This window comes from Vipera ursinii (genome assembly GCF_947247035.1).
Source record: "Vipera ursinii genome assembly, chromosome: 1".
Lineage (NCBI taxonomy): Eukaryota > Metazoa > Chordata > Lepidosauria > Squamata > Viperidae > Vipera > Vipera ursinii.
The window spans coordinates 317,138,177-317,154,212 of record NC_139512.1 but is presented as its reverse complement, the minus strand read 5'-3'; the positions used below and the strand labels follow the sequence as shown (position 1 = coordinate 317,154,212).

Sequence of the window (16,036 nt, the reverse complement as noted above, 5' to 3'; positions counted from 1 at the left end):
AGAACTTTCTGTTTCCAGGTTATGAAGATAAGATATAAAAGCCAGTGGATGTTTTGTTTTGAATTATTAGAGATGAGCAGGATATTCGGATGATCATTCTCTTGGACTATTTTTGTCCAGCAAGCAGCCTTCAGCATTACATTGCCTCTAATCTTGGAAGCAACATTTTATCTTCCAAATATTTGTCTAATTTGTGTAGCCTCTGATCCTTGTGAACTGAAGCCTGCCTCACTATTGCATCCATTGTTGAGGAAGCTCACTTGCCTCTAGAATAGAATAGAACAATATGCTGGGATTGTTTACTTGTTCCTTGATCACAGCAAAATCTAATAAGGACAAACATAACAATTTGGAAGGCGGAAGATCAGCATAAAATTTAGGAAAGTGATGTTGGTCAATACACTTTGATTTTCCCCAGAAAAATAGTACCGATGTTGTTGCAAATTGCAAGCAAGGATTTAAGTCCTTGATCTTATAAGTATGTTGAGAGATTATACCTCAACCTTTTTTCTGCAGATTTGAAATCAGATTTTTATGGAAACCCAATTGAAACCATAAATATGATTACTAATGCAGCTACAATTTTAAATGCTCTATAATTTATTGTAATTGTCTTTATGTTATGACAGATTTTCCCTTTTAATTTCATTTTGTATACATTACTTTGTGATATTTTAATATGAATGCAATGTCAAAATATATTTTAAAAATTAAATATATTAAATATATAGATACATTCATTCAGCCTTTCTTCATGGGACTTATTACTTAAACTACAACTCCACAGTCATCTTATAGGGGAGATGGGTGGCATAAAATTATTATTATTATTATTATTATTATTATTATTATTATTATTATTGTTGTTGTTGTTGTTGTTGTTGTTGTTGTTGTTATATTCTGTCAGAAGAGGTAGGCAACTCATAGATATATTTGATATTCTCAACATTTCTCAAAAAAAATGGCAATTTTCTGCTATGGGAGGTTCAGGCTTACCTCCTTTTTAAAAAATGAAATAAATGTTGAATTAAGCCTCTTGTAAGTTTAATGCACTTATTTTGTGTATTACTTCTCACCAAACATATAGGGACACATGGAATTAAAGGCCAATCTTGTCTTCTGATGATGCCAATGTGGATCTCAGGTAAGATAATATAGATGGATGATCTAAAGCCGTGATGGCGAACCTATGGCACGCGTGCCACAGGTGGCATGTACAGCCCTCTCTGTGGGCACGCACGCCGTCACCCCAGTCCTAGGCCTTCAGCTGGGTTTTATAAAACCTTTTCGCTTTAGGCCTCCGCCGCCATGTGCAAAAAAAAAAGGTTTGAAAACTATTCTCATTTCTTCCTTTAAATGCTCTAAAGCCCCCAGATAGGGGTGACTTTCCTCTAAGAAGTTTCCCACTATAATTCCATTTCTATTCATACCCCCAACACCCCCTTCCCCAAACCCCAGAAACTATGATGAAGTCATCCAGTTACCAGGTGGCTTCCTGTGGCCTTCCAGAAAATAGTTACTAATACAAATCTGTGGAAGATACTTTGCAACCACAGTATTTATGCCAAGATGATTGTCAGAATCTCAGAATGAATAATCACATGGAAACAACTTACCAGCCTGCAACCAGATCTGTTCAAGAGTTGTCCACAGCTGAATAGGCCCTTGCTTTGAGGCAGAACTCTGCATAGTTATCTCTGACATAGCCTGTTCCAGTCGTGATGCTGCAAAGGAAGATGCTCGCTGGGAACCTGGAATATAGAAACAGAATATTGATTTAATAAATATGCTATAATAAACCATTCAAATAAATCCAAAGTGACGCAATTTCCTTATTATGATGAACTAAATATACATAGTCAAGCTATTGAGGTTAACAATGTATTTCAAATGATGGTATTTGGCTAATGAAAAAGTCTAAAGCAGTTTCTTGTTCCTGGAAATCATTATTAGCCTTGATCGCAGTGTGACTGTCTCTGAAGGCCATCTTCTGGGAAACTAAGGGACTTATTTGTGCAGATGGTTGGCCATTGCAAGAACAGAAAGTAGGGCATTTTTATGTCCTTATGTACTTCCAAATCAACAATGAAGCAGCATTACCAAAATTTTCTGCTGCTGGGGTACTCTGAATTGTTTTAAAAAAAATCTTCACAAGCATTCCAATGCTGGCACCTGTTAAACTGAATTCTGAGGTTGCACTATATTATACAACATATATTTTCCTCATACATTAAACCCTAATTTTGCAATTGTAAAGGCTAGGAGTTTGTGACTTTACAATTTAAACTGTAGTTCATATGGTATATCAGAGAGCAATCAGACATTCTGTAGGTATGAAGAGTCCCAGATGCAATTTTTAGAATTTCAAGACTGCAAACATAAGAAAGAGAACTATGCCCAGAAGCTTAGAAAGCCATTGCCAATGAGGATGCCAGATTGGAAAATGTGGGCCATCTATGGGGGCTGGGGCTGGGCGGTGGCACAGTTTCACCCTGGTTTGGCTCCTTTCTTCGAGGTTGGTTCCAATTGGTATATAGACCGAATGACTTGCCCCGAGATCCAAGATTTCGTCATCTTTGATTCCAGACGGGGTGCGACAACTCCTGATAGATCTGGTCTGCAACTTGAAGGTTCTCCTGGACTCATGAGTCCTGCTTGAAGAGCAGGTGGCATTTGCACAACTTCAGGTTGTGTGGTAATTGCTGCCTTTCCTGGATCAGAAGTCCCTGCACTTAGTCATTCAGGCCCTAGTCATCTCATGCTTGGATTATTATAATGTATCTACATAGGACTCCCTTGAAGAGCATTCAAAAACTGGTGCAGAGTGCAGCGGTATGGGCAGTTCTTGGGGCCCAAAGAAGGGCCCATGTAAAACCACTGCTCCATGAGATGCATTGGCTGCCAGTCTGCTTCTGGATGCATTTAAAAGTGTTGATAATCTCCTTTAAAACCCTTCATGGCATAGGTCCAGGTTACTTGAATGACTCCTTTGCTCGTACCACCTGTGCTGGCAAAGGACGCATGCTGCGGGTCTCATTGGCTCGATTATTCCAGTTGGTGGGTGCAGGAGTAGGGCCTTCTCTGCCATTGCATCTGTCTGCTAAAACATTTTGCTTCCCTATGTGAGGTTGGTCCCAACCCTCCTGACCTTCCATAAGAGTCTAAAGACCAATTGGGAGCATCACAGTAGAGGTGATTGATTAACAACAGATCCCTCCTGACCCTGTGCCCACTGCCTTCCCTCCCTACCTCGAGCTCGCTCTATCTATCTATATCTATCTATCTATCTATCTATCTATCTATCTATCTATCTATCTATCTATCTATCTATCTATCTATCTATCTATCCATCCACCCACCCATCCACCCACCTACCTACCTAGTTTGCTAGATATCTATGTATCTTACCATAGGGTAACTCTGGGTAGCTTACAATCATGCATACTTCTAAGAACACAGATTGCATCACCACATTCTGAGAGGAATTTATCTTTTGTAAATTTGTGAACTACCATTTCTTTTACTGTGTTTAGGTAGAATCTTAGACTACTCATTTTGACTACTGTTAAAACACAGATATGTTTTTGTCCTATGACAAGTAGCCCACCAAATATCCCTTGAAACTCAAATTCTTGTTTACACAGCCTTCCTAAGCAAAAAAAGGAGAAAATTCTTCTATTAAATATGAAATAAGTTGAAACATGACATCATCGGATAGTGGTAAGTCATCTTTTACATGAAGAATATTGTTTAATATTGGACAAATTGTGCCTTATGGGTACAATCATGGAGACATATCCCAGAAAACAAACATGGTACCCAGAGGATCTGGGGATTGCCAAGTTCTTCATTTTCCCCAGTCTCTCCCTAGGCTTCATGATTGCTGCAAGCACATTCCGCATGGCCTGGATAAGAAGAGCCTATTCATATCTCAGTACAACTATACCAAGGGCAACATGAAACCACACTTCATGAATACACATAATTTCCCCTTAGGCTTATTGCAGAATTTATGATCCTAAGCTTTCAGTAGCTAGCTCATTTCTAAGAAACATATCAAGGCTTGGCTTTTTCTATCATCCAACTGGCTTTCTTCTGTCATCTTAGTTTGTTGTAAATAGACTTAAAAACCATTTGATCAAAAGGCAAGTTGTCTATTTGAAATCAAATAAGCTTCAAATATAACATTCAGTAATGTAACTATGCCAAGAATCATTTGCACAGTGAAACTCAAATACTTTGGCCACCTATTGAGAAAGAAGGACTCACTGGAGAAGAGCCTAATGCTGGGAAAGGTTGAGGGCAAGAGAAGAATGGGACGACAGAGAATGAGGTGGCTGGATGGAGTCACTGAAGCAGTAGGTGTGAGCCTAAGTGGACTTCAGAAGATGGTAGAGGACAGGAAGGCCTGGAGGAACGTTGTCCATGGGGTCGCAATGAGTGGGACACGACTTCACAGCTAACAACAACAAGAAGGCTTGTTAAATGAATCTGGATTCCCCATTGACATAGATTTCTTTTCCTGACTTCACAGCTCTTATAATCTTATTGTGTAAAATTACCTCAATTGTGCAATAATAATTTCAGTTACTGGAGAGATGAAGCCACCAGAAAACAATTAAGAATGCAAGGGCAAAACAAAACTGCATCCTGTTTCTTAAGAATAAATACCATTAGTCTTGCCTCTGCCTTCTAGGAAAGAACAGTTTTTCTCCTGTAGGCCCGTCTCCTGAAAATGGCCTTGAGAGGAACAAAATTAAGAGTTCTTTCTGGCATTGAATATCTGGACACAAGAACCCAAGAAAAGGAGCCCCTTGGAATAATTTTCTCCATTTTTTAATCATTCTAAAGAGTAATGAAAGATCATGGAGAGTCAATCTGGACCTCAAAGCTTTCTACCATTGTACTGGAACTTGGAAACCCTGAGATTAATTGCTGAAGCGATAATATACACAATTTCCTTGCTTCCCTGGACTTCACTCTATACTCTATATTCCCACTAACCTCTTTACTGAAGATGTGTCAAATTCACAAACAGCAACCATCAGTTGAAAATAAAGTACTACTTTTGGCTTGTCACTGACCTCTCACATCTTCATTAACTGACATTAGCTCTCTGGTGGGGCACTTTGCAAACAGCTACATCTCTGAGCGTGTGCACACTTATTTGCATAATTTCTTGATCAGGGGTCCATCAAAAATAAGGTTTTATTCAACAGTTTAGTAACTGTTACTTGCTCTGTATGAATATGGGTTGAATTTATGGATGTGATTATCATGTCTTGAAGGTAAGCTACAAGGTTGATTATGTAGAGAGAATCTGTCTGACACACTTCTGTAATTTAATTGCACATTCCTGCTATGTCTGCAAGTCAGCCAGCCATTTTAACCAGTTCAGCATTTATGTGGCATTATAAAATAGACAGATGTGCCCTTTAATAATACTGAATTGCAATTTCTTTATTCCTGGGTGACATGGGTGAAAAAGACAATATTTCATAAATCCATGGTTTAGCTATACTTTTATTTCAACAATGTTCCTCGGAACTTTGTTGAGAACACAGAAAGAATTCTGCTAGATTAGATTTTCCTAATCCAGAATTACGTCTAGTAACAGTCAAACAGATGCCTATAAAAATCTCACACTCGGGAAATGAGTATTTATTGACACCGAGGTATATTGTCTATGGCAATAGAAGCAATATAGAGCCATCACAGGCAACTGATACAACACACAGCATGTATATTGGCTGCTGGTTATGAGATATATAATTCAACTTACTGTGTCAAATTGGGGAACATTGACCTAACATTGACCTATTTTTAGTTGATTCTATCCACAAAAGCGTTGTCATCACCAATAGGATAATATGATAAAATCTTGAAATAAAGGCATTTCTCATAATATATTAGCAGGGAATAAGACGTTTGTATGGAAGAATGCATTGAATTTAAAAAATGAAGTCTATTTATATGTCATTGTTCACACTGGATTTAGGCCATCCATTGAGCTCTCTGGCCCAGGCTGAGAATTTTTTAATTTTTAATTTTAACTGGGTTTTTATTTTTCTCAGGGTCTCATTTAATCTTTTTTAATTTGTTTTTAACTTTTGTATTGATTTTCTTTTAAATACCCTGTAAACCGCCCTGAGTCCTTCGGGAAAGGGCGGTATATAAATTTAAATAAATAAATAAATAAATAAATAAATAAATAAATAAATAAATAAATAAATAAATAAATAAATAAATAAATAAATAAAATCTTTTGTTTCTTTTACCAGAATCGTTATCATGGGCATCAGGTAGAGTCAGATACACGTTATTATTCTTCTTGGCTGGTACTGTCTCAGTCAAACTGTTTGTCTTTTCTGAATCACTGGAAAAGAACAACAGGATAAACATGTTAATTACAATTTACTTAAAAGGCATGTTATATGCTAGAGCCAGAACGGCGTAGTAGATGGGGGCTTGGAGACCCAGGTTCTAGCCAACCTTCAGTCATGAAGATTCAGTGGGTGATTTTGGGCCCATTATTTTCTTTCAATCCAACTTAACTTTACAGAGTTGTTGCGGGGAAACAAAGGAAGAGGAAATGTTTCTGCAGAAAGATGGGAGAAGTTTAAATAACAGTAATAATCAGTCCTAGAAAATGAGCATCTATCAAACTTTGAAAGCTGAAATGTAGGGGCATATGACACAGTGGCGGTCAAAATTACTCAGGCGGCAGGGATTTCTGTCGAAAAGACAGAAGTTTGTTGTGTCACAAGCCATACTGTGTGAAAATTGTGATAAAGCAAACTGCCAAGGCAGGATGAGGATGTCAGTGGTGATCAATGCACTTGGATTAATCAGACAGGTTTTAGCAAAGTGGCTTCTGCTGCTGAAAATCTGACCATTTGCTTCTTTTCTACTTGTGAAGTAGGGAAAATGGGATCTCTTCCTAGTGTAGAGAGTTTTGTTCTTTTCCACCGCAATGAGGAAAACTGACTGAAGACAAAATTATACTAGTCATCACTGGCTCAGTCCTAGCATTTTGTTCCTTATCTCAACACAGAGAGATTTATAACTAACTATGGGGTTGTGTTTGGCACAGAATGTTTTTATTATGTTTCGTCGTTTTTATCATTTTCCTTTGTACATGATATTCTAACCCCGTCAGCTGTCCAGAGCTGCCTGATGAGTGAGCACCTTGATCATTCTCATGAACCAAATTGCTCCGTTCATGATGCAGAATAGAGAACGGATCACCTGGTGTTCTACTTTCCATCTCTATTGTGCTGCTCTTATGTATATAAGAGAGTTAAGTCTGGAATAACCAAAGACTATTTTCTCTGATACAGTTCATGCTAATTACCCACGGTATTGTTTCCCATCTCTCTGACAAGTTCTGTCCTTTTGCTATGATACTGATAATGTAATTTATGTTTATTAAGTCCCCTGTGCTTTTTATCTTTTGCCTTTCGTTCATCTTTTTCTCTCTCCTTCTCTCTCTCTCCCCCCTCCCTCTGCTTTTTAGCTGCCTTTTGTCCCCTGTTGCCATCTAATTATGTTTATATTTGCTGATGTTTAATAAATAAACAAACATCAAGATATATATTTTGATAGCTGAACTGACCAGTATGTCTTCTTTCTCTAATCTGAATAGAGGCGACTGATTGCAAGTGGGTTGGATGGCAAAATGGAAATTATCTGCAGTATTTTTCCACCAGCTAAGTAGTGCTGCATAAGGCCTTTGAGAGCAGCAAAAAAAAGCAGCCATTCCTAGAATGGAAATGCATTTTCTGCTTAGAAATTAAGATTTGTTTATATAACTAAAGGGAAAAAAAACCTTGGATACTGCTTTTTCTATTAATAAATAAAATTCTAGGAGATATTTTAAGTATGAAGTTGGTATGTTTGCACTGATATGCAATGTTTATTTATTGAATCTGTATCCTTTTTTAAAAAAAAACAAAAACCCCAAGGGCTTGGGATGGCATTCACTTCTTCCCTCCCCCCCACTTTTACCCATTTTTTCCCAACAACAACTCTGGGAAGGTAAGAGAAAGAACAACTCACTACATAATCATAGTCATTTTAGTAAGATTTTTAGACATATACATATAAACATACTATAATGCAACATCATAATTGAGAATGTTCTTTTTAAAGAAAAAAAAGCAAGACTTTAAAAAGCACACCAACACATCTAACCAGTTGGACCCACAAACTATGTAATACTTTGTGTATTTCCATTGAAAACAATTAGCCTTAATTTAATATGAGGGACATTGATTTCAATAGGTCCAGCCTTAAATATACCTAAATCTGAACCTCATTAAAGGATCTTAATATTGATTTCTAGAAAGAGAAGAGAGAAAGGCCATTTACAATATACTTCCCGCTGGGGTGTAGCTAGCCATATCTGAGCTTATATGAGTCATTCTTAAATATATGTGTTTGTGTGTGTATAGTGGCAGGAAAAGGTACTTCCTAAAATCATCTGAAGTAAGGTCATTTAGGGTTTGATATCAAAACTGGGTCCTTGAATTGAGCCTCCAGATTAAATAGTTTTTAATTACATTAACACTGTAATTATGATATATATGTCATTAGTTCATGCTTGTGTGTCAGTAATATTCAACACAAATAAAGTTTGAGTACATTAGTGTAATCCAGTTTGTTAACCTGTCCCATCTGTCTTCTTTCAAAAAATGATCCCTATTAACCCAGGCGTATGTAAGGTAACTATGATTCTAGGACCAGATGGTCTGTTAGATTGCCTGTATCTTGTTTTTCTGTTCTTCTAGAATTAATTTGAATTTAGTTTTAGTATTCAACATTTTTAAGCATGGCTGTCTTATTGTGATGGCTTCACTTAATAATAATCTTAAGTCAAGTCATCATAATAAGCCAGCCATTTGTTGTGAACCACTCCAGGTTCCTCTGGGAGGACGCACTGTACAGAAATAAAATCCATCAATTAATAGTACCAATGAATAATGTATTGGATTTCAAGCCCCATCATCCACCCTGAAGAGCTCCCGAGTAGAGAAAGCTACTTTCCTCACAAGGGCATGAGTGAATGCTGATATGTACAGTATTCCATTTTTATTCACTGCTACTCAAGATCAGTAAATAATCAATTAGGAATGTCATTATTGTATGGTATTAAATAGGAGCATTTGTCTGCAAGTAGATGTATTGTACCTTATCACTCTTTGATATGAACAAGCAACATCAATGAAAGAGAACAACAAGCAAGCTCTGTTACTATGTCAGTTGGTGGCATTTTGCCAGAAAGAAAATGTTGAAGAGCTGTTTCTATGGGCTTGTGTAAGTGTCCTGACATCTCTGTCTAGCTACAGCACAGCCAGGGGTAAAAGAGAAGGGATTTCCTTTCTTCTCTCTCTCTGCCTCCCACCCTCCCTCTCTCCCTCCCTCCCCGAGTGCAAGGATCTGATAAGATTTGTGCTCTCCATGGAATATACCTGACAGCTGGCAGTGACTTCCCGATTTAGTTCTGGTCGGTCCATTTGCCTTGATCTGCAATCCAGCAAAGCTATAATGAATTCTAAATGGCAACCTGCATTAAGTTTTCAGGTTTATCTCTGGAATGAAGCTGCATTGGGAAGTCATCACTTCCCATTGGGGGGGAGGGGAATGATCCCTGGGATCCTGCTATTCTCCAAACAAGACTTGGTAACCATGATGGTTATTTCCCAAGGCCCGGTTCCTAGAGACGGCTGATTATATGATATTGCCTGCCTTCTCATTTCCAAGTGATATAAAGTGACATATCCTTCAATTCTTGCTTGTGGATGCTTAATGTTTTCTACAAATTTCAGGTCTCTTACTCAGGCGTCTGTATTTAGATTTAGGCAGGAATCCTGAACCTACTAAAATGCTTGTAAATCCACTCCAGGATTTATAAGTATTTAAGTGGGTGCAGTGCAGACATACAACCTTCTTTTTCTTCTCTTTCTAAGTATAGGAGATGGAATAATGGAAAGCAGATTCTGATTAAACATTATTTTAAAAAAAGCAGCTGGACAGTAGAATAAATTATTCAGACAGAGGGCAGACATCCTTTCTTGGATGGGTGCCAATGGAAGTTAGACAATAACAATGCTTTAATTTGGATTCCTTCATGCAATAGGGTATTGCACTTGATGGCCAAATGGCCTCTTCCACCTCTATTCAATAACAACAATATGCATTCTTTAAGAACATTATTTTTATATTTAATTGCTGTTCCTACTCAGGTATTTACTTATTTAAATGATTTATATAGCCACCCATCTCATCAGTGAATCTGCATGGCTTATAACATGGGTGACAAACTTGATCGTGTAATGTGATGTATCGTGAAGTATCATGACATTTTTTGCCTTTGCAGAGTCAGGGTGGATATGGCCTACACATGATGCATCCAGCCTGTGGGCTGCCATTTTGAAACCCCTGTCTTATAAGGATTAAAAATCCAGAAAAACTTACAATATATAATCCCAGATACCCAAGGATAAACAATAACCCCACTTACAAGGAGGCAGTGGTGAGGGGGTGGGGTTAAGGTGCATGAACAATACCAGAACCATCAAAACACCTAACCTAAATGCCTAAGGAAACAGGCAGATCTTCAATAATAAATTCTTCCTTACAAAAAGGATAATGGCGCTGGCACCATCCAAGTCCTAGGAGAATGCTGTTCTATAGGGCAGGTGCTACTACTGAGAAAGCACAACTCCAAGCTCCAACAAGATGGCATAATTTGAAAGAAGGGGCCCAGAGCATGTCTTCTCTACTAAATCTGGTGGGGTGACCAGAAACAATGAAAGAAAGGTTGGTCCCACAAGCCTGGCCTATGCCATTTCGGGCTTTATAGTGCCTTGAATTGTAGCTTTGAAAATGTTTAGACAAGCTAATAACTCACAATAATGTCTCCTAGCCAGTTGGCTCACATATATGTTTGCCAATTTAGGCTTAAATATAATGCAAAAAAAATCCTTTCTTGATCATCTGGTGGTAGAGATAGATTCAGGTCTTTGAGAATCTTGTACTAGACACACTTGGGACTGCTTCACATACGGACCAAGGGAATGTCACTATGGTGCAAATCTTTTTGCCATCAGGACAACTAGATAGTCAGTATGGAACTCTTCCTCCCTTCCTTCCCAGCTGCTATTCTACTGCAGGTCCATCTCTTTACTGAGTTACTCATTCCGCTTCCATTCCTTGGTATGTTAAATCAAGCTGGCCAGGTTTTTGAGCAGATATTATGTTGATTGACAATAGAACCAAGAATGAGTAATAGAGGGAACTGTCCCTCTTCTTAATTAGGTTGTGGTCACCAAGATAATCTCCATCCCTTCAGGAAGCTGTGATTGGGCTGCAAGCAAGTGGCAAAGTTACTCTTAAGACAATCAGCTTGGTTTCTTGAAAGAATTTCAGGCTGCTAAGATGATCTTGTTTCTGGATTCTATTCCTTGTTACAGTCAATATTGACTCATTTCCACAATGATGGCACTTCTGTTGATGGAATCACTATTTATGTCTGATCTCCTACAGGAACTATATCACAAATTAAAGGTGTGGTGTTCTCACATGATGGACTAATACTTCACATACACACACGCACACGCACACACTCTTGAAGCACTGGGATCTCTACTTTTTAATTTGTTCAAGGGGTGAACGATAACATAGACAAGTGTCTTGATGACACAGAATCATTCAGAATAGAAACACTGATGAAGGATGTGAAGAGCTCCTACATTGTATTCCAAAATTGGTTGACTGTGTTTTAAATAGAATAAAGACTATATGGAGAAATGTAATAACTTATGAAAGTATGGAGAGACAGAAGTTTGTCTCCTCCTGTCATAGTGTTAAAAATCAGCCACTGAAATTAAAAGAGGAATGATTCAGGATCAGTGAAAGGCAGTTCTTTGCAAAGTTTAGACTAGCAACCAATCTAAGTCATACCAGTTTAGATAAACAATTCCATGGATGATAAGCCTTTCAGTGGTTACTGTTCCTAATGGTTGAATATTATCTCCTGAATCATAGCATTCCTCACATACCAGCTACTGAGGAATAATAGTAGAACACGATTGCCCTCTGTCCATGCTTGTAGTCCCTGCATGTTCTGGTTGACCACTACCTTACACAGAATGCTAGATATTAGCAAGCAGTGGCTTGATTCAATATGGCTCAAATTTTGCAGCTGTTCATGATATGTTGGGTATGAAACTGCATATAACTCCCATGCCCAGACAACCCTTTCTGCATCTCCATTTTAAGAAAATCCAGTTTTAATTTAAAGAAAAGCCTACCTTTGCTGCGAAACATTATACAACATTTGCCACTGATGTAACATATTTCTACAGGTCACTAAAGCCTCTTCCGGTCCTTTATGTATTAATTCCAGTTTTATTTTTGTGAAGAGTAAACTGCAATAAAAATATACATACACATAAAAAAGCAAATAAAATTTAGTTGTACAGATAAATGCAGCATGATAAACATGATTTCCATTTGTAGAGGGAAGATGTCAAGAGTTTACTGACATCCAAAATTAAGCTATTTCCATATCTTCATATAATATAAACACACTACGCTTAGGTGATAACTACAGCCAGCATTACAGCCAAAATGGAGCCGTTAGAAAGACATCAGGATGGATGGGGGAACCCTAATTATTGCAGAAATTTTAAAAAGAGGAAAAAATCCTAATAGTTCACCCCAAAATAAATGTAAATTTTATTCAAATATTTTTTAAAAATCAAAATTGAGGAGAAAACCAGACAGATTGGCAGAAACAAGTAACTGAGAAAAAGTGATCCCCCCCACCCCATCCATGGATGTAGATGGGTCAAATGTATAGAATCAATATTATAAAACTGGTTACTAGTTTGCAAATGGATTCCTTACGCTTAATTTTTAGTACCATGTTAACATTAAAATTCTGTCATCATATATTACATAGTATGTTCATGTAATAACAGGAAAAACTGAAAAACAAACTTTATAATAGAAATGAAGTTAAAAATAATGAAAAATAATCTTCAATCCCCAAATCTACAAATGTTGACAACCTAGTTTTTTTTAATAATTTGAATTAAAAGAAGATTTTACAAAGATTTTAAAAACTACAGAAACATAAATTGTATAGAAAAGAGGGTAAAACTAGTGAAGAATTACAAAAAAAACACAAGAAAAAAGGTATCTAAAGTAACAACTTTAACAGATTTCTTAAGTCATACATTTGTACATATTTAACATCATCATGGAAAAACACACACTATATTCATAGCCTTTAAACCAATCCTGCCAAAATCATTATTCAAAGTAAACTCCATTGAGTGAGCATTATAATATTGATAAGGGCCAGAAATATAATATTGATAAGGGCCAGAATAACCCTAAAGAGATTATTTCCACTATATTATATTATATATTATATTAGTACTATATGTTTTAAGGGGAGAAACTTATAGAGGAATTAGCTCAGTTCCTTAATTATTTTGGTTGACCTTTTCATTGATTTTCTTAGCTCTACAATACCTTTTCAAGGTGTCAGCATGACTTTTCTTGCACTGAGGCAAACCTGCTAACTTAATATAGCCTATCATCCCAAGGTGCCACCGGGGAACATATTGAGCCAACACACAAAAAGCCTAGGCACAATGTTCCCCTACAACGGTGTCAGATAATTATTTATTAATTTTCTAAGTCCCCATCTCATTAATGCAGCAACTTTTGAGTGGCTTTTTGCTTCACTTATAAATGTTCTTTCAAAAGAGGTATCACATATGTAAATTAGCACACATATATTTCATGCAAAGCTTCGTCCTTTTGTTGGCAATGTATAATTAGTGGTCCAGCTGGTGAATGAAACGCAGAAGCACATGCTCATGAGTTAGGCTTAGTGGTTCCCCCTGCTCCCCCCCCACCTTCTTGGCCTAGTACAATGCAATATCAGCAGAAAACTTAACAAGAGTTTTACAAAAAGGAGAGTTATGGTTGTGTGAATGTCAAATAAGGTCTTGAACTGAACTTTATTCTATCTGCTGAAATACAGAACTTGCTGCAAGATATATGGCAGGAAGTAGAGTTTAATCCTCAGAGCCATTAAGAAAAGCGTCAGCAGAGCTATGTTTAAAATACAAAGCCTTCTATCAAATTCCATTTGGTTACATGAAGGATTGCCTCTTTATACCCATGTCCCTGAATAGGAACATCCATTGACAGAAATAAAATTGTCATTCAATAAAAGGTGAGTTGAATATATGAGACGAAACTTTCACTGGAAACCAAGCCTTCCCATAAGAAGGGTCTCAGATTTAATGTCAGAGTACCCTTTAAAACATAAAATAAGTGAAAGCCCAAGACAAGAAAGTGCACTTTGTTTCAAAATATTCTGTTTAATATTTAATTATGCCTGTGATCTCAATGTTTTTGTAAGAATCCCAGTATATTTACTCCCTAACATTTTTCATTTAAATGCCTTCCTATCCGATGAAAAGTGCTCAAATGTTCCAATGCGGTTGAGGAAATATATTTGTCCATTTATCAGTTTAAAGGTTTCCTCTGATTCAAGGGACTGTGTTCATCTCCAAAGTTTAGCTGAGGGAGCCTGCATTGTCTGAGATGTTTCCATCATTATGTGGGCCACACAAAAATACGGAATGGAGTAACCTACCTGCTAAAGCAGTACCCATTTATCTACTTGCATTTGCATGCTTTCAAACTGCTAGGCAGAAGCTGACGTTGAGGAACGTGAGCGTAGCCTGTTGTGCAGCACTGAGATCTCAAACCTGCACTGTAGGCTTTCCAGATCACAAGCTCAGAAATTTAACCGCTGAGCCATTGCATCCCACCTTAGCAATCATCACCACCTTCACCAGTGCAAAAGTTTTCAGATTTCACAGATGCATTAATGTCCGGCACAAATTGTGCATACCCATTTAACATGAAAATAGAGTTCTTGCTCCTGAGTGGAATTCCCCCACTTCTTATTAAAACTGTGCCATGAACACCTGAAAAGCAGCATCTTTCACAGAATTTCAGAGCTCAAAGGTTCAAGGATTCCTATCAGTATTCAGTGGCATAGTTGGCTACTGGAAAATAAAGGACTGTATTCTTTTCCCTACTGGCTCCATGAAGCCAGCCATTTTTTTAGGCCTGTTGAGAAGATTATGGGAAGGGTAGGGATGTGAGAGAGGGTGAAGGATCTCTGGAATATATATACATAATTAAATGTGATGCAGGTACACCAAATGGAAGCATTTGCACATTTGCCCACCCACCTCCAAGCCCTGCAATCCATGCAGCTCTTGCTCAAAAATAATAATAATAATAATAATAATAATAATAATAATAATAATAATAATAATAATAATAATAATAAGTAGTAGTAGTAGTAGTAGTAGTTGGGAGGGACTTTGGAGGTCATCTAGTCCAACCCCCTGCTCAGGCAGGAAACCCTATACCATTTCAGGCAAATGGCTGTCCAGTCTCTTCTTAAAAAGTTCCAGTGTTGGAGAATTCACCACTTCTGGAGGCAGGTTGTTCCACTGGTTAATTGTTCTAACTGTCAGGAAGTTTCTCCTTAGTTCTAGGTTGCTTCTCTCCTTGACTAGTTTCCATCCATTGCTTCTTGTCCTGCTTTCAGGTGCTTTGGAGAATAGCTTGACTCCCTCTTCTTTGTGGCAGTCCCTGAGCTATTGGAACACTGCTATCATGTCACCCCTCACCCTTCTCTTTGTTAAACTACACATACCCAATTCCAGCAACCGTTCCCTATATGTTTTAGCTTCCAGTCCCCCAATCATCTTTGATGCTCTTCTATGTGCCCTTTCTAGAGTCTCAACATCTTTTTTACATCGTGGTGACCAAAACTGGATGCAGTATTCTAGGTGTGGCCTTACCAAGGCATTGTAAAGTGGTATTAGTACTTCACGTGATCTTGATTCTATCCCTCTGTTAATGCAGCCTAGCACTGTGTTGGCTTTTTTGGCAGCTGCACCACACTGCTGGCTCATATTTAAGTGAT

General features: G+C 37.6%; 1 protein-coding gene across 3 annotated transcripts in view; it reads right to left on the bottom strand.

Annotated features, from left to right (window-relative positions):
* The window catches only part of TTC7A (tetratricopeptide repeat domain 7A), a 189,835-nt gene that overhangs the window by 49,604 nt on the left and 124,195 nt on the right, over window positions 1–16,036 (bottom strand). For all 3 annotated transcript variants that reach the window (XM_083370776.1, XM_083370778.1, XM_083370777.1), the window contains exons 16-18: window positions 12,315–12,431; window positions 6,279–6,376; window positions 1,617–1,751 (exon numbers count right to left, since the gene is read on the bottom strand). In XM_083370776.1, the coding sequence (XP_083226902.1) occupies window positions 1,617–1,751; window positions 6,279–6,376; window positions 12,315–12,431 (350 nt within the window). The remainder of the gene's footprint in view (window positions 1–1,616; window positions 1,752–6,278; window positions 6,377–12,314; window positions 12,432–16,036) is intronic.